Genomic DNA, 21,028 nt, shown 5'->3' with positions numbered 1-21,028 from the left:
AACGTGGCTCTTAAAAACCTTTGCAGACACCTCGTGCCCAAAGTGCCCTTCTGCGTCACTTTATTCACAGATCTCTGCTAAACACAGCCTAAACATCTTGATTCTATCTGTCTGACTGTGACTGCTGATAACTTCTAAACGAAGTTGACTACAAATACAAAGTTAAAACAAAGTATTTGTTACAAACAAGTCAAGGATACAATTATGTTTCAAATGAAAACTGAGATGACTGCTTTAAAAGACACATAGCCTAAATAGGCCATGTAGCCTATTTCAATCATATTGAAATGCATTTCATGTTCAATCAACTGAGTCCTATTTAGCTATTTTTTGCCTCAATGTGTTTCATGATGTGTGACAACACTTGCGCAATGATGGGCCCACTCTGTGATTTAGTGCATTTTTATTGGGCATAGTAAGCCAACTCAATAGCCTATTTGCAGCCATACTGTAGGTGGTAATATCTCATAGGAAGTGATCCATGGTCAGGATTGTGGGATAATTCTAATTCTAATGTTAAGGTCAGATTTGAATGGAGAAAGCTGATTGGAGAGTGCTGCTTTTCTTTTGATCCAACCAGTATCGACACATGGTCTGATGACGCGAACGTTACGCCTCTCTACATGCTTGTTTGGGAAACACTTTGAAAGGGTGACTGCACTTCCTAATTTGCCCTTGTTCTGGCTTTGGTTCATTCGCAAATGCTAGCGGCCATGACTGAATTCAAACGTGAGTTGGTTTTGGGGTGTGGTTTAATGTGGGTGTCTTGTGTGTTCGCAGGTGGGAATAGTTAGCCAAATTATTTAGCCAATTATCTTCAGCTAATCGGGGCAAAGCTGGTTTGACTTTGGATAGCCTATCTCTGGGGATAGTTAGAGATATCAATAAATTACACAATGTAAATTGGACAATATTTTCATGTTGCATATTCTTTTGTTGTCTTAGTAGCTCTTTCATGCAGTCAAATGACCTAGTGGCCTCATGAGTGGAATGTTAGGCTTACTCTGTAAGCAAGAGACTGTTATCTTGTCGTCTGTTAATTAAAAACATTAAAAAAATGTAAAAAGGAAGATGACAACTGAAGTAAAAAAGAAAATGTCATGCTTTTTCAATTGTTATGACTTGACTGTTAAGAACTTAATGTTATGCCGTTATGTTTGCACTTTCTATTGAAAAGGATGATGTTACAGAGTCTAGTTGATAGGTATTCGACTAGCCGGACTGTTCCCCGGACTCCACGCGTATGGATTTGTACAATGCAGAACAAGGCTATTGAACTTGACATTGGAGTCTGTCTTTATTCCTTTATCCAACATATCATACTGAAACAGCAGTATCTCTTTAAAAAGTTGGTTCGTAAATAACGACGCATCTGGTAAAATCGTCGTAATGCTTAAGTAACATCGCAACTGGGAAACAAGGCCAGGGGCCTGTACACAGAAATGCTACATGAAGAGTGAATCAAACAGGGTCCACAAAGGGTGACAGACTCTTAAGTTTACAGAAATGTACATCTTATGTGAAAATTCGGTAGAGAATAAGCTAACAAACAATTAACCCAGCTATACACCCTGTGACTATACCGTGGTCTTGTTAGCTCCTGGTCTGGGACTGTGAGGACCAGAGAAGTCCTTGCTATACATAGGAACACATGGACCCAATGGAAGGAAAAAACAACATTCATCACAGTCTGTGAAACTTCATCCACACACACACACACACACACAGAGGATATAGACTCAAAGACGATCACATTATCATGCACAACGTGAGGAACAAAACATGAAACAAAGGGTGCGTTCGTAAATTCGCTCTGCCTATCTACACTGATTTCAGAGCACTCTCGTCTGAGTGTGCCAGAGCATAACTGATGAATTTACGAACACGCAACACCCGTTGAATATGGCCGGCGTCAGTAAACGTCGGCAAAGAAAGCGTAATTAAATTGTTGCCAGCAGCACAGTTACAGTCACCAACGCTCTGGATAACATGAAAACAGCCTAACCAGCTCTGCTAGGGCGAGCAAAATGGTCAGAGTGAGGTGTTCTCTCATTTGTGTCTGGAAGTAGCTAGCAAGTTAGCCAGTTAGCTTGGGTGCTTGACTGTCGTTGTGGGGTCTGAACGCTCGGATCAAACCTCCTCGTCGGCCGGAGCGTCCAGCGTGAGCTCTGAACGCTCCGAGAGCGAAACCCTCTGACTTCACCAACGGACAATCTGACAACAATCTGAATTTACGAACAACCCAGAGCGCTCTCCAGCTGGCACTCCAGCTTGAATTTACGAACGCACCCAATATGTTCATCATCGTACTTCTTTTACACTTCAGATGACTTACTGTATATACTGTATTCTTATACTACAGGAAGCGGGAGGGGACATGTTATCGGTCATTAATGCCAACAGTGTGACAGCTACGTGCTGCAACTCAGCAAGTAGATAGATATCTGTCTAAATCAATAAATAGTCAGTACATTATGGAAACATTGAAATCCAACCCATTATTCTATCATTAAACATGCGTACATCTACATGTACAATACAGCAGTCCAGCTACCCTTCCCACTAGCAGCAAAAATGCCCAATAGTGTCAGAGACAGGGAAAGCGAGTGGGGAATGGAGAGAGAGAGACTGACATTTGATCAATGTTGAATTGGTCAGCCATAGACAAAGAAACCTGCATACCGACACATTGATTCATGATGGTACAACACCTGGGTCAACCCCTTTAGTCTATATCCCTCGCTCCCTGTCCCTCAGACCAGCGGGACCATGTCCAGGTTGTCACACTTACAAGGTCTGTTCATCTTGTGGTTTTCCAGCCGACTGGGCTCTTGGCTGTTGTTTGTTTACCAGCGGTGAACCAAACAGACGAGCCGAAAGACACGAAAACACTTCCCATGTCTTCCACGGCTCCTCAGTGCCCGTCTGCTAAATTGGCCAGAAAATTGAAACAAATTTAGAGCAGTAAAAAAAAAGTGTTGTTGCTCCATTTGTTTCTTTTTTTAACAATGTCTCTATTCATAGATGCTTTCTACGGTCTAGGCTATTCAAACACTACTGAGAGAGAGAACAAAAAACATTGAAGTATTTATGAAAGTATTCACCGCCCCAATCTAATTTCATCTCTTGTATTCTTCATAAATAGGACACAGAAAAACACATTTTCTGAAGTGTGCGATTGATTGACCTGTACAATAGAATGACGTGGCTTACACCCATGACCTTCTGGAACCTGCCAAGTGCGAGGTCAAATGTCAGTGAGTCAGCCAGTGAGTCAGGATCTGAGAGAGTGTGCGTCGAAATGGACCTAGTTTGTCCTGTCCTCTGCTGGCTGTCTGGTCTGACCAGGGTGTACTCTGCCCAGTGTCACCCACCCACCTGCCCGTACATCCGTCCTTGCAGAGCAGTTAAGTTCTGTGCCAGTCTAAATTAAGCTGAAGTCAAATCCCAGCCAAGGGACCAATGTGATAGCTGAGAAAGATGGAAGAGGGAAGGAGAGATAGTGAGACAGAGAGAAGTGGACCAAAGGAAAGGGTGAGAGAAAACGCAAGCACCTACACCTACAACCATCGCCAGTATCTTGAACATCTCACTGACACCGACATTGAAACAAGTACATCCTTCAGCATGCAACTATCTCCTTCACGGTCACCTCCTTAAATGAATTACTGTGATCATAGTAGGCGTCCATCTGTGATGATGTCATCAGGAGTGTGACACTTGTTCTCGTTCGTCAGAGAAAGAACAAATGTTTTCTTCCATGCAGTGTCCAGGAACATTACCCCCACACACAACACAAGTACATCCTCCTGATTAAGGTAACATATACTAATACTAGGTTCTGATTGCTCCTAGCTGAACTCCTGATTAATAAAGTAACATACACTAATACTAGGTTCTGATTGCTCCTAGCTGAACTCCTGATTAATAAAGTAACATACACTAATACTAGGTTCTGTTTGCTCCTAGCAGAACTCCTGATTAATAAAGTAACATATACTAATACTAGGTTCTGTTAGCTCCTAGCAGAACTCCTGATTAATAAAGTAACATATACTAATACTAGGTTCTGTTAGCTCCTAGCAGAACTCCTGATTAATAAAGTAACATATACTAATACTAGGTTCTGTTAGCTCCTAGCAGAACTCCTGATTAATAAAGTAACATACACTAATACTAGGTTCTGTTTGCTCCTAGCAGAACTCCTGATTAATAAAGTAACATATACTAATACTAGGTTCTGTTAGCTCCTAGCAGAACTCCTGATTAATAAAGTAACATATACTAATACTAGGTTCTGTTAGCTCCTAGCAGAACTCCTGATTAATAAAGTAACATATACTAATACTAGGTTCTGTTAGCTCCTAGCAGAACTCCTGATTAATAAAGTAACATACACTAATACTAGGTTCTGTTTGCTCCTAGCAGAACTCCTGATTAATAAAGTAACATATACTAATACTAGGTTCTGTTAGCTCCTAGCAGAACTCCTGATTAATAAAGTAACATATACTAATACTAGGTTCTGTTAGCTCCTAGCAGAACTCCTGATTAATAAAGTAACATATACTAATACTAGGTTCTGTTTGCTCCTAGCAGAACTCGACTAGGTGTGCGCGCACGACTGTGCTCTCATACTCCCTTAAAGACCTTCATTTGAAAACACTACAGTTGACCAATTACAGACGAAAGGGCGTAGACGTCGGCTACCGAACTTCAACTTGCCCCAATAAAAAAATGTTGTGAGCGAACAGACAAGAAAACCTGTCGGACACCAAAACGGCACACATTTGAGTCATTATATATGCGCGAAACGGCGCGCCACGTTTGGACTGTATAGTGTGAGACGGCCTTAATCCTGCATTCTTCAGCCTCTTGATATCCAGCCATAGAGGACAGTGAAAAAGAACTGGTCAAATCACACACAGAGAGACCAGACTCAACAGACAGAAAATAGTCTCAAAGTTCCTTCCTTCCTGAGGGAAGTTACTGGAGTCCACAGCAGCCAGTCCTTCAGTCCTCAAACTCTTACCCCTGTGGTGTGGACTACAGACAAACCCAGTTCACTAATAGACTAAGGTACATTACAGCAGGAAAACATGGGGCATTGGGGGCTTAGATAGTCCTCCACAACACCTAGGCCAACCCACTGTGGAAGGGAAGCCAACCCTTTCAAGTCTGGGTTGTCAGCTACATTGGGGTGGAGGAGACAAGGTCAGCAAGGATAAGGCTGGGGCATCCTCCACATCACCTGGAATTCACAAGCTGAACTGTCACCGCTCCCCACTCAGTTTAGTAGGGTGGTGGGCCTCACGATGGTGGTGTTGGAGGACCCCCGGACTGGCTGGTCCTCCTCAGGCCTTAAAGGGGTGTGTGGGGAGGTTACAGGGTGCTGGTACGAGAGAGAGAGAGAGACGGGGGGGCTGGTGTTGAGACAGAGGTTAGATCTCCTCAATGGATTTAGCAGGGACCAGTCCTCTCTTCTTTCCACTGCTCAGCTTCAGGAAACCCTCACTGTCCTCACTCTTCCCCACACAGATCTGACAGAGAGGGAGAGAGAGAGAGAGAGAGAGAGAGAGAGAGAGAGAGAGAGAGGGGAGGTAAAAAGAGACAAGGGTGTTTAGGAAGGTTCAAATAGAAAGTCAGTGGAAGCAGACAAGAAATAGATCGTTTTGGCACAACTACAGGGCAAAGGAAGAAAGACGAGACAAAATGAGTGTCTCACCTGATCCTCCTTCACTGGCATGTGGCCCATCCCTCGGCTGGCAGGGACAGGCTGGGTGACCCTCCACACCCTCTCCCCTGGACGCACCCTCTGGACGAAGTTAGCAGGGAAGAAGCCCACCTTGTCTCCACTCTTTCCCTGTCACACAGATGACACGTAGAGTAAATATGACATACATTCAAATAAATACTCATTACCGAGTCAATAAAAGGCTCTTTCAGGTCGCAGCGCTAGTTTAATTCATTATGTTTCCCTCTTGAAGTGATTTTCTGAGGAAATTATGTTTCTATTTCTGACTGCCTGGATGTTTAGGAGAGGCCAACAATATGGCAGGTGATATAGTTCATACTCACAAACACACACACACACACACACACACACACACACACACACACACACACACACACACACACACACACACACACACACACACACACACACTGGTGTAGATTATTCATTGCCCACCTTCCACCACTCTTCATTAGAATCATCAGTGACCAGCACCCGATCACCAGGCCTGAGAGAGAGAACGAAAGACAGAGAGGAGGATAAGGGAAGGGGGGTGGGGGAGGAGGGAAGAGGGGAGAGGAAAAGCAGGGAGGGAGAGAGTACATGAAAGACAGCATTGAAAAAAAGTGAAGAGAACCATACAGGGAGAGTGTGTCCATGATTTCAAACAAACGTGACCACAGAGTATAGGGACTATAGACTGAGTGAGTACTGCACTCGGTGGTGTATCTTTGCACACAGCATGCTACCCTCCCATGACTCAGAGGTGGCGGCTGGTATCCTAGCGGTTAAGCGTGTCGGCCCATACACCGATAGGTCGTTGGTTCGATTCCCCGAGCCGACTAGGTGAAAAATCTGTTGATGTACCCTTGATCAAGGCACTTAACCCTAATTGCTGTGGATAAGAGCGTCTGCTAAATGACTAAAATGTAGGTAAGGAACAGGTGACTTTGATTCCTACACACAATAATGACGTTGAGAAGAGCAACAATCATTGGATGCGTAACTGACGTAATAGCACCAATCAGTGGCAAGCACGGTGTCTGACAAACAGTGACTCTGTCTTTCTCACTCACAGACGCACGTACTTGTGCCTACACGCACATACCTGTGCAAACACATGCACACAATTTACACATACACAATAGCTCACAACTCACAGACCCCCCCCCCCAACAAAAAAACCAGACGCAGACATGCATGTACAACATAGATCTGGCACAACGACCGTACAAGCACGTAACAGACAGTTATGGATGAAGGCCGACATGAAAATAAAATAACCGCTTAAAAAAAAAACATTGTTATGATGATTTATTTTCTTGTGGAGAGAACAGCTGACTGAAGACGGGTCGGCCGGGCAGTGGTGCGGTTGAGTCCATATCTGCGGTAACACGGACTCTTAACAACCCAATGAGACTTTGTTTCTCCTTGCTGAAACAAGCAAGGTGTTGTAGCAAACGAGTCTTCAGTTGCCGAGGTTGTTTGATACTGTGACAGAATAACTTCCATGGTCACGTAGAATGTTCATTCAAATGATGTTGACTGATGTGGCTCATGCAATATAATGTCTTTTTTGTAATGTCAGTTGAGTTGAATCAACAAAGCACAGCACATATTGATGGGTACACTTCCTGCTTTTACATCCTGCTTTGACTTCCACCCATTATGCCATCATTGACTTGAATGGGGACGCCCGTTCTATGAATTATATTTCTATGGCAGCACATGCAGTCAGGAGCGGAGCAGAGGAAAGGAAAGGAAAGGAGAAAATGTGTATATATTTTTTTTCCCAGGCTTGAACAGTTATTACAGTGACCGCGGTCATTTGGCCGGCCAATTACCATCATCCAAAATTCCAGGACCGTCACAGCCCTATGCACGTGCTTAAAAACACATAAACATGAATCAGACTCATGTACACAGACTATCCAGTATCCACTGTCCTATATACAGAGCTGGTGTACTGTACTGTCCTATATACACAGAGCTACTGTACTGTCCCCATTACACAAATTCTCTCTATGGAGTCCCTTGGGTGTCTGCTCTGCTCTCCCTGCTGCCCTATTTGATCGTCCTGGCCTGTCACACACACACACACACACACACACACCCCCGTGAGACACCAGGTGGCTGTGAGCCATCCCCATGGCGATGCACCTCTTTATTACCTGCTCCCACAGCTCTATTCTCACCCATCCTGACCTTTATACTCTTCTATCTTTCCTTCCTCCTCCTCTTCCTCTCACTCCCTTCTACTCTCTCTCTGTTCTGCTGGCATTGTTTGCTTCTCTTTTGTCTCCCCCTTTGCCCGCCCCCCTGTTTTTTCCTCTCCCTCTGTGTCTGTGTCTGTTTCAAGCTGTTCGCTCCATCTAGTCCCTCCATATTTCTCCTCATCCTTTCATCTCTAATTCATTTTCGGTGTCTTTATCATTCAGCCCCCCCCCCCCCCCCCCCCCCCAAAAAAAGCGGACTGTGTGTATGTGTGGGCGGCAATTGTCGTTGTGTTTGATAATTAAGGGTTCCTTCACATTGTGCCTTCTACAGATGTCAATGACGTTTGAATCTCGAAGAAATGACAGCCGCAGTTAAATACTGGGACGGACACACATATAGGCACACAACAAACCCACACAAACAGGCCCCATTCAATCACTCACTCCAGTCCGAGGTCGTTGTGCTCCTGAGGCAGGAACTTGTAGAGCGCTACATACGTGTGGATCGAGTGGACCTCAATACGCTTGGGAACCTGGATGGACACAGACAGGGAGAAGGAATACAGACGGAAAACGTTTTCGTTAAATATAGTGTCTCTGAACATAAGGTCATCTAGCAGGAGGACTGTGTGTGTGTGTACCTTCACGCTGGTTTCCTCTACAGGCTCCTGGAGCTGCTCGCTGCCCCCATCCTCTGGTTCAGCCTTCTCGTTTTCACACTGAGGCAGATCTGACAGACAAGGAGATGGGTCACTCAGCCTGAACGATCAGGTCAGACAGCAAGCAAGGGTGTACATACTCAAGATACACACACACACACACACACACACACACACACATAAATACATTAGGGTACACACACGCAAACAGACACACACACACACACACACACTCGTGTTCTTACCCCCTGTCTCCTGTGGCATCTCCTCCTCCATGCTGTACTGCCTCTGCTCCCCCTCCTCTCCTCCTTCCCCTCCTTCACCCTGAGAAACAGAGACAAGAAATGGAAAAAGAGGCATTTAAGACAACAAATCATAGAGGAACAGATGGAACAGAGTGAGAGAGGACAAACTCGAGACACTCAATGTGTTTCTGTAGTTTTCTATGTCATACACTTTTCCCGCCAACCAGTAATCCCAGCAATTCTCCCTCACTTAAACTGGCATTCTTAGCGACAGTATATCTCTACGACTCAGAGACTGAGAATCTGTTCTCAGTCAACTTACCTGGTAAAATAAGGGTTCATTTGCATTTATTTCTTTAACAGGACAAGAGAAACAGGCTCACATGCAGATGATGGAACATGTGAAGATTCAATACAGGGTCACACGAAGGTGAAGACACCATCTATGGAGTCACTAATTAACAACTTATTAACAGGCTGCGTGTCCCCATGGTACAGGTGGTGACGTCCTACCTGGCTGTGCGTGGGCGACTCGGACACGCTCCCAAAACTGGAGCGGCTCATCTGTGCCAGGGACGTCCCGTAGCGCAGGGCTGCGTAAATAGGATCCACCCCACGCCCCCGGCCTGCCCCTGAAAACACACACAGATATTTAAACCTTTACAGGGACACACAGACACGCACACATGCAAGAAGACACACACACATGCGCGCACCCACACACACACACACAACCTTGTCGAAGCAGCATCACAGATTGGGATCATGTATAACTGCCATCATAACTACCATTAAGGGAGGCCCAGCCCAGAGCTCTAAATATAGCTGTAATGACACAGTCCCAGACAGACGGTGACCTGCTGAACATCTGACAGAGGGCACCAGTGAAGTCCAAGGCTCTGTACAAGTTTGCACATTGTGTTTTCAGGAAGTACATTGTTGTTTCAGTGTTGTGTGAGATGAAAGTCAAGCATTAGTGGTAGAAGCTGTATTGAGTTGATGTGCTCTCAGAGTTTCAGTCAGAGTGAGAATCAGTTGGGACTGGTTCTCTATTCCAGGTAGAGCTCCATCAATTTAAACCAGTCATTTCCCTGCTCAACAGTCACTGTAATGGCAGCGAGATGGGCTGTTCTGTATTACCTGATGTGTGTAATAACAGGCGATAATCCCAGCCTGCCCTGGCTCAGACCCAAGGTGAGTCCCAAACAGCACCCTATTCCCTTTATAGTGCACTACTTTTGACAGGGCCAAGGGGATAGGGTCCCATTTTGGAACACAAGCCCAGAGGTCAAAGCGACAGACCTGGGGTTATGGCGGTGGGAGGGAGGGGGCAGGTTAACGGAACACTGATGGATGGAAGGAGGAAGGAAACAGGGAAGAAGGAAAGGACAGCAGGTGGAATGAGAGCTGACCCTTGTTCACAAGGATCTATTCTATAGGTTGAAAGACATGAATCACGTCCACTTCCTCGCAGGGCTGGGATACGACACACACATGCAGATGGACACGTGGAGAATACACACATGTCTTCATGCACGACACCCCCACACATGGCTGCAGATACACAAATATACACACACACACACACACACACACACTTTCTTTACTGGGCATGTTCACCTTGGGTGGGCTGCACCTCCTTGACGACAGCCAGCTGTTCGTTGACCAGCATGGGAGAGCTGAAGTTCCGCTTGAAGGCCCCGACCCCAGACTAACACACACAGAGGAGGGAGAATAATATGGATTTTCTGTTTACATTCAGTTTTATAGCCTGTAGTTCTGGGGTTTTATTCAGCTAATTTATAGAATTACATTACAGTAACTGAAGTAGAGAGAGAGGACGAGACAGGGTGGACTTAGCAGCAACCGTCTGACCAACAGTTGCCAAAAGTCAATACATGAGTATCTTGCGAGAAGTAAGATTGCTAACGTCACTGTGTTTTCTCTGGCTTAATTGTAAATCAATTAAACCTGCTGCCGGGGTCTCGACACACGCAACCATGCGCGCGCACACGCACACACACATAATGAAACACTCACACAAGCACATAGCCTACCTACACTTTCACAACTGCACACAGAACACACAAACAATTTCACACTGAATTAGGCACGGGGACTGTTTCAATGGAGATATTGATTTCCATGTGCGCCGACATTGAGATGAGCTATCAGCACTGTTATAATACAGGGATGAGTGGTGTTCCTTCCAAAGATATTCTGGCTCATCGTAGATAATCCTATCACTCTCTTCCCGCCTCCCTCCCTCCCTCCCTCCCTCCCTCCCTCCCTCCCTCCCTCCCTCCCTCCCTCCCTCCCTCCCTCCCTCCCTCCCTCCCTCCCTCCCTCCATCTATCTATCTATCTATCCCTCCCTCTCTCTCTCTCTTTCCCTCCCTCCCTCCATCTATCTATCTATCTATCCCTCCCTCTCTCTCTCTCTTTCCCTCCCTCCCTCACTCCCTCCCTCCCTCCCTCCCTCCCTCCCTCCCTCCCTCTCCATCACACACTCCCTCTCAACTTCTCAGTACAGTATTTTTTTCCTACATCCAACAGCTCCTGAGTTTCTCAGGGAATCTCAAACGACGTTGTTCAGGGACCTGACTTCCCCTGCATGCCAATGGCATCTATCTGGCGTCCTTGAAGGGATCCAGAGAGATCGTGTGTGGTTTGAAACAGATAGGGAATATTTAGACAGAGTTCCGACAGGGGAGCTTTTGCCTTCTACCAGAGGGCCCACTCTGACCACTGATTAACGGGACGGTTTCAACAGCATCAGCAGTATCTATGCACGCACAGCTGTACACAAATGCATACGCACGCTCACACACCCACAAAACACTGCTGCATACTCACTGCCCATTCCATATGTGAGCCCATATGGTTAGCACTTTTTCACTGCATACATGGACAGGACCTTGAGAAGCACTTATTCAGCCTTGGGGCCAGTACTGCAGGGGGAGTGTGTGTGTGTCCAGATCTGTAGACCAGGGCAGGGGACATACCTTTCCATTGCAGGGCTGCTGGGACAATTCTGAGGTGCACCACAGGTGAGCACCCATCTTACAGGTTTTACACCGAAGACCCTGTTTAGAGTTACCTACAGACAGACAGACATAGAGAGAGACAGAGAGAGAGGAGAGAGAGGAGAGGGGTTAAGAGAGAGAGGAGAGAGAGAGAGAGGGGGAGAGAGAGGAGGGGTTAAGAGAGAGAGGGGGGGTGAGAGAGAGAGAGCAAAAAGAGAGAAAGGGGGAGTTGAGGGAGAGAGGGAGAGAGAGACAGAATGTAGTAATAAATACAGTTGGCATGTGATCAGAGCAGGTTCCTGTTTGATGTAAATCTCATCTCAGTCATCCTGAGAGGGTTGATCAAGCACTGCCCTACTTCTATTGTGCTGGCACTGCCTGCTGAACTAAGCAAGACATGGAGAGACTGACAACCAGCTGGAGGCATTTGGGTTCAATTTGGTTTTTAGTCACACCAATTCTCATCAAGCATTGTCTTAGGAACAAGCCTAGTTAGAGTGGAGAAATATTCTTTGTCCGTTTTCTTGACATAATTAGTTTTGTTTTTCTTTGATATGCTGGAGAGTGACAAGATAATCCCTATGTCATTCAGCTGCATTGTTTTGACTCATCCAAACAATTTATTTCAAGGTTTACTTATTCACCGTGCCAAAAATATTGTTAAGAAGGATTTAGTCTAGAGCCCTATGATTACCAATCCATGACAAAGACGTGGAAACACAAACCAAAAAATACATGAACTGAACTGAATCTTCTATTTGCTCAAGCTCAGTTCTGTTCTGTTACAAACTGGGAGAGGGAGGAGAGACTGGGAGAGAGATGAGAGAGGAGAGACTAGGAGAGAGAGAGGAGAGACTGGGAGAGAGATGAGAGATGAGAGACTAGGAGAGAGAGAGGAGAGACTGGGAGAGAGAGAAGAGACTGGGAGAGAGAGAGAAGAGACCGGGAGAGAGAGAGAGAAGAGACTGGGAGAGAGAGAGAGAAGAGACTGGGAGAGAGAGAGAGAAGAGACTGGGGGAGAGAGAGAGAAGAGACCGGGAGAGAGAGAGAGAGAGAGAGAGAGAGAGAGAGAGAGAGAGAAGAGACTGGGGGAGAGAGAGAGAAGAGACTGGGGGAGAGAGAGAGAAGAGACTGGGGGAGAGAGAGAAGAGACTGGGAGAGAGAGAGAAGAGACTGGGAGAGAGAGAGACGAGACTGGGAGAGAGAGAGAGAAGAGACTGGGAGAGAGAGAGAAGAGACTGGGAGAGAGAGAGAGAAGAGACTGGGGGAGAGAGAGAGAAGAGACTGGGAGAGAGAGAGAGAAGAGACTGGGAGAGAGAGAGAGAGAAGAGACTGGGAGAGAGAGAGAGAAGAGACTGGGAGAGAGAGAGAGAAGAGACTGGGAGAGAGAGAGAGAAGAGACTGGGAGAGAGAGAGAGAAGAGACCGGGAGAGAGAGAGAAGAGACTGGGGGAGAGAGAGAGAAGAGACTGGGGGAGAGAGAGAGAAGAGACCGGGGGAGAGAGAGAGAAGAGACCGGGAGAGAGAGAGAGAAGAGACTGGGAGAGAGAGAGAAGAGACTGGGAGAGACATATATATCAACGAATTGGCGCGGGCACTAGAACAGTCTGCAGCACCCGGTCTCACCCTACTAGAATCCGAAGTCAAATGTCTACTGTTTGCTGATGATCTGGTGCTTCTGTCACCAACCAAGGAGGGCCTACAGCAGCACCTAGATCTTCTGCACAGATTCTGTCAGACCTGGGCCCTGACAGTAAATCTCAGTAAGACCAAAATAATGGTGTTCCAAAAAAGGTCCAGTCACCAGGACCACAAATTCCATCTAGACACCGTTGCCCTAGAGCACACAAAAAACTATACATACCTCGGCCTAAACATCAGCACCACAGGTAACTTCCACAAAGCTGTGAACGATCTGAGAGACAAGGCAAGAAGGGCCTTCTATGCCATCAAAAGGAACATAAATTTCAACATACCAATTAGGATCTGGCTAAAAATACTTGAATCAGTCATAGAGCCCATTGCCCTTTATGGTTGTGAGGTCTGGGGTCCGCTCACCAACCAAGATTTCACAAAATGGGACAAACACCAAATTGAGACTCTGCATGCAGAATTCTGCAAAAATATCCTCCGTGTACAACGTAGAACACCAAATAATGCATGCAGAGCAGAATTAGGCCGATACCCACTAATTATCAAAATCCAGAAAAGAGCCGTTAAATTCTACAACCACCTAAAAGGAAGCGATTCCCAAACCTTCCATAACAAAGCCATCACCTACAGAGAGATGAACCTGGAGAAGAGTCCCCTAAGCAAGCTGGTCCTAGGGCTCTGTTCACAAACACAAACACACCCCACAGAGCCCCAGGACAACAGCACAATTAGACCCAACCAAATCATGAGAAAAAAAAAAGATAATTACTTGACACATTGGAAAGAATTAACAAAAAAACAGAGCAAACTAGAATGCTATTTGGCCCTAAACAGAGAGTACACAGTGGCAGAATACCTGACCACTGTGACTGACCCAAACTTAAGGAAAGCTTTGACTATGTACAGACTCAGTGAGCATAGCCTTGCTATTGAGAAAGGCCGCCGTAGGCAGACATGGCTCTCAAGAGAAGACAGGCTATGTGCACACTGCCCACAAAATGAGGTGGAAACTGAGCTGCACTTCCTAACCTCCTGCCCAATGTATGACCATATTAGAGAGACATATTTCCCTCAGATTACACAGATCCACAAAGAATTTGAAAACAAATCCAATTTTGATAAACTCCCATATCTACTGGGAGAAATTCCACAGTGTGCCATCACAGCAGCAAGATTTGTGACCTGTTGCCACAAGAAAAGGGCAACCAGTGAAGAACAAACACCATTGTAAATACAACCCATATTTATGCTTATTTATTTTAACTTGTGTGCTTTAACCATTTGTACATTGTTACAACACTGTATATATATAATATAACATTTGTAATGTCTTTATTGTTTTGAAACTTCTGTATGTGTAATGTTTACTGTTAATTTGTATTGTTTATTTCACTTTTGTATAATATCTACCTCACTTGCTTTGGCAATGTTAACACATGTTTCCCATGCCAATAAAGCCCCTTGAATTGAATTGAATTGAATTGAATTGAGAGAGAGAGAGAAGAGACCGGGGGAGAGAGAGAGAAGAGACCGGGAGAGAGAAGAGACTGGGAGAGAGAGAGAGAGAAGAGACCGGGGGAGAGAGAGAGAAGAGACCGGGAGAGAGAAGAGACTGGGAGAGAGAGAGAGAAGAGACTGGGGGAGAGAGAGAGAGAAGAGACTGGGGGAGAGAGAGAGAGAGAAGAGACTGGGAGAGAGAGAGAGAAGAGACTGGGAGAGAGAGAGAGAGAAGAGACCGGGAGAGAGAGAGAGAAGAGACCGGGAGAGAGAGAGAGAGAGAGAAGAGACCGGGAGAGAGAGAGAGAGAGGAAGAGACCGGGAGAGAGAGAGAGAGAGAGAGAGAGAGAGAGAGAGAGAGAGAGAGAGAGAGAGAGAGAGAGAGAGAGAGAGAGACTGGAGAGAGAGAGAGAGAGACTGGGAGAGAGAGAGAGAGAGAGAGAGAGAGTGGAGACTGGGAGAGAGAGAGAGAGAGAGAGAGAAGAGACTGGGAGAGAGAGAGAGAGAGAGAGAGAGAGAGAGAAGAGACTGGGAGAGAGAGAGAGAGAGAGAGAGAAGAGACTGGGAGAGAGAGAGAGAGAGAGAAGAGACTGGGAGAGAGAGAGAGAGAGAGAAGAGACTGGGAGAGAGAGAGAGAGAGAGAAGAGACTGGGAGAGAGAGAGAGAGAGAGAGAGAAGAGACTGGGAGAGAGAGAGAGAGAGAGAGAGAAGAGACTGGGAGAGAGAGAGAGAGAGAGAGAGAAGAGACTGGGAGAGAGAGAGAGAGAGAGAGAGAAGAGACTGGGAGAGAGAGAGAGAGAGAGAGAGAAGAGACTGGGAGAGAGAGAGAGAGAGAGAGAGAAGAGACTGGGAGAGAGAGAGAGAGAGAGAGAGAAGAGACTGGGAGAGAGAGAGAGAGAGAGAGAGAGAGAAGAGACTGGGAGAGAGAGAGAGAGAGAGAGAGAAGAGACTGGGAGAGAGAGAGAGAGAGAGAGAGAAGAGACTGGGAGAGAGAGAGAGAGAGAGAGAGAGAAGAGACCGGGAGAGAGAGAGAGAAGAGACTGGGAGAGAGAGAGAGAAGAGACCGGGAGAGAGAGAGAGAGAAGAGACTGGGAGAGAGAGAGAGAAGAGAAGAGACTGGGAGAGAGAGAGAGAAGAGACTGGGAGAGAGAGAGAGAGAAGAGACTGGGAGAGAGAGAGAGAAGAGACTGGGAGAGAGAGAGAGAGAGAGAAGAGACTGGGAGAGAGAGAGAGAGAGAGAAGAGACCGGGAGAGAGAGAGAGAGAGAGAAGAGACCGGGAGAGAGAGAGAGAAGAGACTGGGAGAGAGAGAGAGAAGAGACCGGGAGAGAGAGAGAGAAGAGACCGGGAGCGAGAGAGAGAGAAGAGACCGGGAGCGAGAGAGAGAAGAGACCGGGAGAGAGAGAGAGAGAAGAGACTGGGAGAGAGAGAGAGAAGAGAAGAGACTGGGAGAGAGAGAGAGAAGAGACTGGGAGAGAGAGAGAGAGAAGAGACTGGGAGAGAGAGAGAGAAGAGACTGGGAGAGAGAGAGAGAGAGAGAGAAGAGACTGGGAGAGAGAGAGAGAAGAGACCGGGAGAGAGAGAGAGAAGAGACCGGGAGAGAGAGAGAGAAGAGACCGGGAGAGAGAGAGAGAAGAGACCGGGAGAGAGAGAGAGAAGAGACCGGGAGAGAGAGAGAGAAGAGACCGGGAGAGAGAGAGAGAAGAGACCGGGAGAGAGAGAGAGAGAAGAGACCGGGAGAGAGAGAGAGAAGAGACCGGGAGAGAGAGAGAGAAGAGACCGGGAGAGAGAGAGAGAAGAGACCGGGAGAGAGAGAGAGAGAAGAGACCGGGAGAGAGAGAGAGAAGAGACCGGGAGAGAGAGAGAGAAGAGACCGGGAGAGAGAGAGAGAAGAGACCGGGAGAGAGAGAGAGAAGAGACCGGGAGCGAGAGAGAGAGAAGAGACCGGGAGCGAGAGAGAGAAGAGACCGGGAGAGAGAGAGAGAGAAGAGACTGGGAGAGAGAGAGAGAAGAGAAGAGACTGGGAGAGAGAGAGAGAAGAGACTGGGAGAGAGAGAGAGAGAAGAGACTGGGAGAGAGAGAGAGAAGAGACTGGGAGAGAGAGAGAGAGAGAGAGAAGAGACTGGGAGAGAGAGAAAGAAGAGACCGGGAGCGATGAGGCGGGCTACAGGACAGCTGGATCAGCTGGTGCGGTGAAGAGAAAAACGACGATGTAAGCAAAACACAAGCAAAAACAAAGAGTAAGACATCTTCTGCAATCAATCATGGCGACAGGAAGTAGATTTAGCAAAAAGGAAAAGAGTATGAGAATGTTAAGGGACCTCTACACACGCAGCAGCACATCAAATCAAGGGCACGTGAACACGCTTAACTAGACTTGCCCTCAGCTTCTCAATCCAATCATACCGTATGCTTTATGTCCGAAAACCAAGAACACACACACGAGCGGAGTGTAATACCTTTTCTGTGGCACCTCTGCTATTCTCCTGCATACATTCCAATTATAGTCCACCTCATGTTTTCTTCACTGTTATCAATATTACATTGTTATTGCTATTGAATAGGAATTAAATGATGTGAGTAATTTCAACTAATTATTCGAGTCATTAGGTACCTAGTCAGGTGCTGCCTTTGAAATCTGTTCACTTAATAGTCAAGTGGATTCTAGTATAATGGATAGCGGCAGGGACCTAATAAAGTAATAACACTGACCAGCTAGAAATACAAGATCAAGCAACCAGGATAAATGGCTGAATGAAGCAACTAATCCTACATAGACACTGAGGCCTAAGCAGGCTGGTAGTGTCGAGAGGCCTGGGGGTAAAGTAGGCACCTTACCCACGATCAGGTGCTTGCAGAGCTGGCAGTGGGTGGGCTTGCGGAACACGTGCTCCTGGAAGCAGTGGGTCACCTGCGTCAGGTGGGGTGGGGGCGGGGCCTTGGAAGACAGCGAGGGGGAGGGGCTTAGAGACGGGGAGTGGGAGCAGAGGGAGGGGTTGGGGCTGAGTGACGGAGAGAGGGAGGGTGAGCGTTCACTGGCGAGGGGAGAGCCAGGGGGCGGGGAGGGGGGCGGCGGGTCGGTGATGAAGTCTGGGGGGAGACGGGCGTCACTGTAGGACCTCTGGAAGAAGTTCTCTACACTCTTACTGCGCATCAGGGTCTTAAAGGAGAGGGTGCGCTTCAGACGCTGGAGCTGCAGGGAGGGAGAGAGGAGAGCATCAGGGGAACATTCACAACAGATATCAACACGTCAGGGATTGAACAGGCACAATAACATGTGTACGTACCAGTTGTTCCCCGAGAGGATGAACAAGTAATTTTCCATTGCCAAGTCGTTTCCATAGAACATGTAGTTCCATAAACAAGTGATGTTGACTCGCCATTTCATGAAAAACCAACAGCACAAAAGGACATTAGCACTCACATGGAAAATAATCCTTTGTGAAATCCCATTTAGTTGGGTTTCATTTAAGGTTGCTGGCCGTAACCCACTGGGCACGGACGTCAATTCAAAGTCATTTCAAAGTCATTTTGTTGAAATGACGTGGAAACAACGTTGACTCAACCAGTGTGTGCCCAGTAGGAAGGCTTTACGTTGAGGTTTGAGTGTGTGTAAATAACATTTCCCTGGTTCAGTGGGAGACTGATGAAAAGGACCGAGACAGTTTTCCCAGCAGCCTTATCACCAGCTATCAGCAGCCAATCTACTGGCTCCTTATCTGATTTAGTACCTTTATCAAATCAAATCAAACTTTATTTGTCACATGAGCCGAATACAACAAGTGTAGACTTTACCGTGAAATGCTCACTTACAAGCCCATAACCAACCGTGTAGTTCAAGAAGAGTTAAGAAAATATTTACCAAGTAGACTAAAACAATAAGAATAACAATCACGAGGCTATATACAGGGGGCACCGGTGCAGAGTCAGTGTGTCAGGTTAGTTGAGGGCCTATTGATGATGTCATCACACCAGCCTACCTCTGGCTCATTGTCAGTGCGAGTGCTGGGCTTAAATGGTAAACATACACACATATCACACACACCTACTGTATACATGCAATGCACACATACACACACACACACACACATACGCTTTCACACATACTGGGGTCAAGCTACCAGGCGGTGTCAGAGGAAGGCCCTAAAAATTGTCAAAGGCTCCAGCCACCCAAGTCATAGACTGTTCTCTGCTACCACACGGCAAGCGGTACCGGAGCGCCAAGTCTAGGTCCAAGAGGCTTCTAAACAGCTTCTACCCCCAAGCCATAAGACTCCTGAACAGCTTATCAAATATTTTACTCTGCTGCTACTCTCTGTTATTATCTATGCATAGCCACTTTAATAACTCTACATATATGTACATATTACCTCAATTACCTCAACTAACCGGTGCCCCCGCACATTGACTCTGTACCAGTACCCCCTGTATATAGCCTCGCTATTGTTATTTCACTGCTGCTCTTTAATTATTTGTTACTTTTACTTTTTGGGGGGGGTATTTTCTTAAAACTGCATTGTTGGTTAAGGGCTTGTAAGTAAGCATTTCACTGTAAGGTGCATCTGACAAATAACATTTGATTTGACACACACACACACACACATAGGATTATACACACAGCATCCTTACCCCACGTATTGTACATGACGTTGACTATCATTCACTCCTTATCACCTCTATTGACCCAGCTGTTCCTGCATGACTGATTAACGAACACATGTCAAAGCCATCACTCCTGTATCCTGTCTCTCTGTCTCTCCAACTTGCATTGATTACCTAAATAAATACATTTAAATAAATACATGTCCCTCAACTGACTGATGATCTCCTCAGGCGCAGGTTGACGTTTACTGTTATGAATCTTGCCCTGGAGGCAGAACTGAACATTTTCTGCTAGATGGGCCAGCTGCAAAGTCAAAATTGGCTATTATCTTAAAACTTCTTCTTAATAGGGGGGCGCTGTTTTCACTTTGGAAAAAATCGTGCCCAAATTAAACGGCCTCGTACTCTGTTCTAGATCATACAATATGCATATTATTATTACTATTGGACAGAAAACACTCTGAATTATATCTGTGAGTAAAACAGAACTCATTTGGCAGCAAACTTCCATACAGGAAGTGAAAATTCTGAAAATGAGGCTCTGTGTCAGGGCCTGCCTATTCAACTGGCTTTTATTTATCGATCTGTATGCACTTCATACGCCTTCCACTAGATGTCAACAGGCAGTAGAAGGTTGATGTGAGCCCGAATAAGAGCTTTTGGAGTGGCAGGTCCGGTCTTTTGTCAGTTTTCGACGGCGAGCAGGGGAACCTCACATTGTCTTCTGAAAAGCGTTCGGTATACACTACGAATTGCTCCGGCTCTCATTTTATTGGATACATATGAGAAGAACATCATAAAGTAGGATTTTCAACCGAGTTTGACCAGTTTATTCGACGTTTATTGGGAATTTGGGAATTTTTCGTTCCAAGCGCCAAGAGTTGATGGGCATGTTCGCGCCACAATGCTAGCCAAAGTTGCTAATTCGACAGAAGAAATGGACATTCTAAAACCAAACAACGATTTATTCTGGACCTAGGACTCCTTGCACAACATTCTGAAGGAAGATCAACAAAAGTAGGAGAATATTTATGATGTTATTTCGTATTTTTGTGGTAAATGTTGGCTCCAACAAGGCGGAGAATATGTGAGCGCTGTCTCACAATACTGCATGCTGTATGTTGTACTAAAGTTATTTAAAAAAATCTAACACAGCGGTTGCATTAAGAACCAGTGTATCTTTCATTTGCTGTACAACATGTATTTTTTAGTAAAGTTTATGATGAGTTCTTTGGTTAGATTAGATGACTGTCCAAAATATCTCCGGACAATTTGGTGAATTGTTGCTACGTATTCACAATGTATAACCACGATTTGCAGCTCTAAATATGCACATTTTCGAACAAAACATAAATGTATTGTATAACATGATGTTATAAGACTGTCATCTGATGAAGTT

General features: G+C 46.0%; 1 protein-coding gene across 1 annotated transcript; it reads right to left on the bottom strand.

The window, feature by feature from the left end:
• Window positions 1–5,441: 5,441 nt before the first annotated feature.
• On the bottom strand, window positions 5,442–18,214 carry LOC120033963 (SH3 and cysteine-rich domain-containing protein 2-like). Its single transcript, XM_038980362.1, has 10 exons — window positions 17,866–18,214; window positions 11,859–11,953; window positions 10,475–10,565; window positions 9,368–9,486; window positions 8,855–8,933; window positions 8,640–8,680; window positions 8,395–8,498; window positions 6,191–6,242; window positions 5,726–5,863; window positions 5,442–5,540 (listed from the first exon to the last, which is right to left on the bottom strand). The coding sequence occupies exons 1-10, from the start codon at window positions 18,179–18,181 to the stop codon at window positions 5,442–5,444; spliced, it is 1,134 nt and encodes a 377-aa protein (XP_038836290.1). The 5' UTR covers window positions 18,182–18,214.
• Between the last annotated feature and the right edge of the window lie 2,814 nt (window positions 18,215–21,028).

The sequence above is a fragment of the Salvelinus namaycush genome, chromosome 41, assembly GCF_016432855.1.
Source record: "Salvelinus namaycush isolate Seneca chromosome 41, SaNama_1.0, whole genome shotgun sequence".
Lineage (NCBI taxonomy): Eukaryota > Metazoa > Chordata > Actinopteri > Salmoniformes > Salmonidae > Salvelinus > Salvelinus namaycush.
This window is presented reverse-complemented; position numbering and strand designations above follow the sequence as displayed.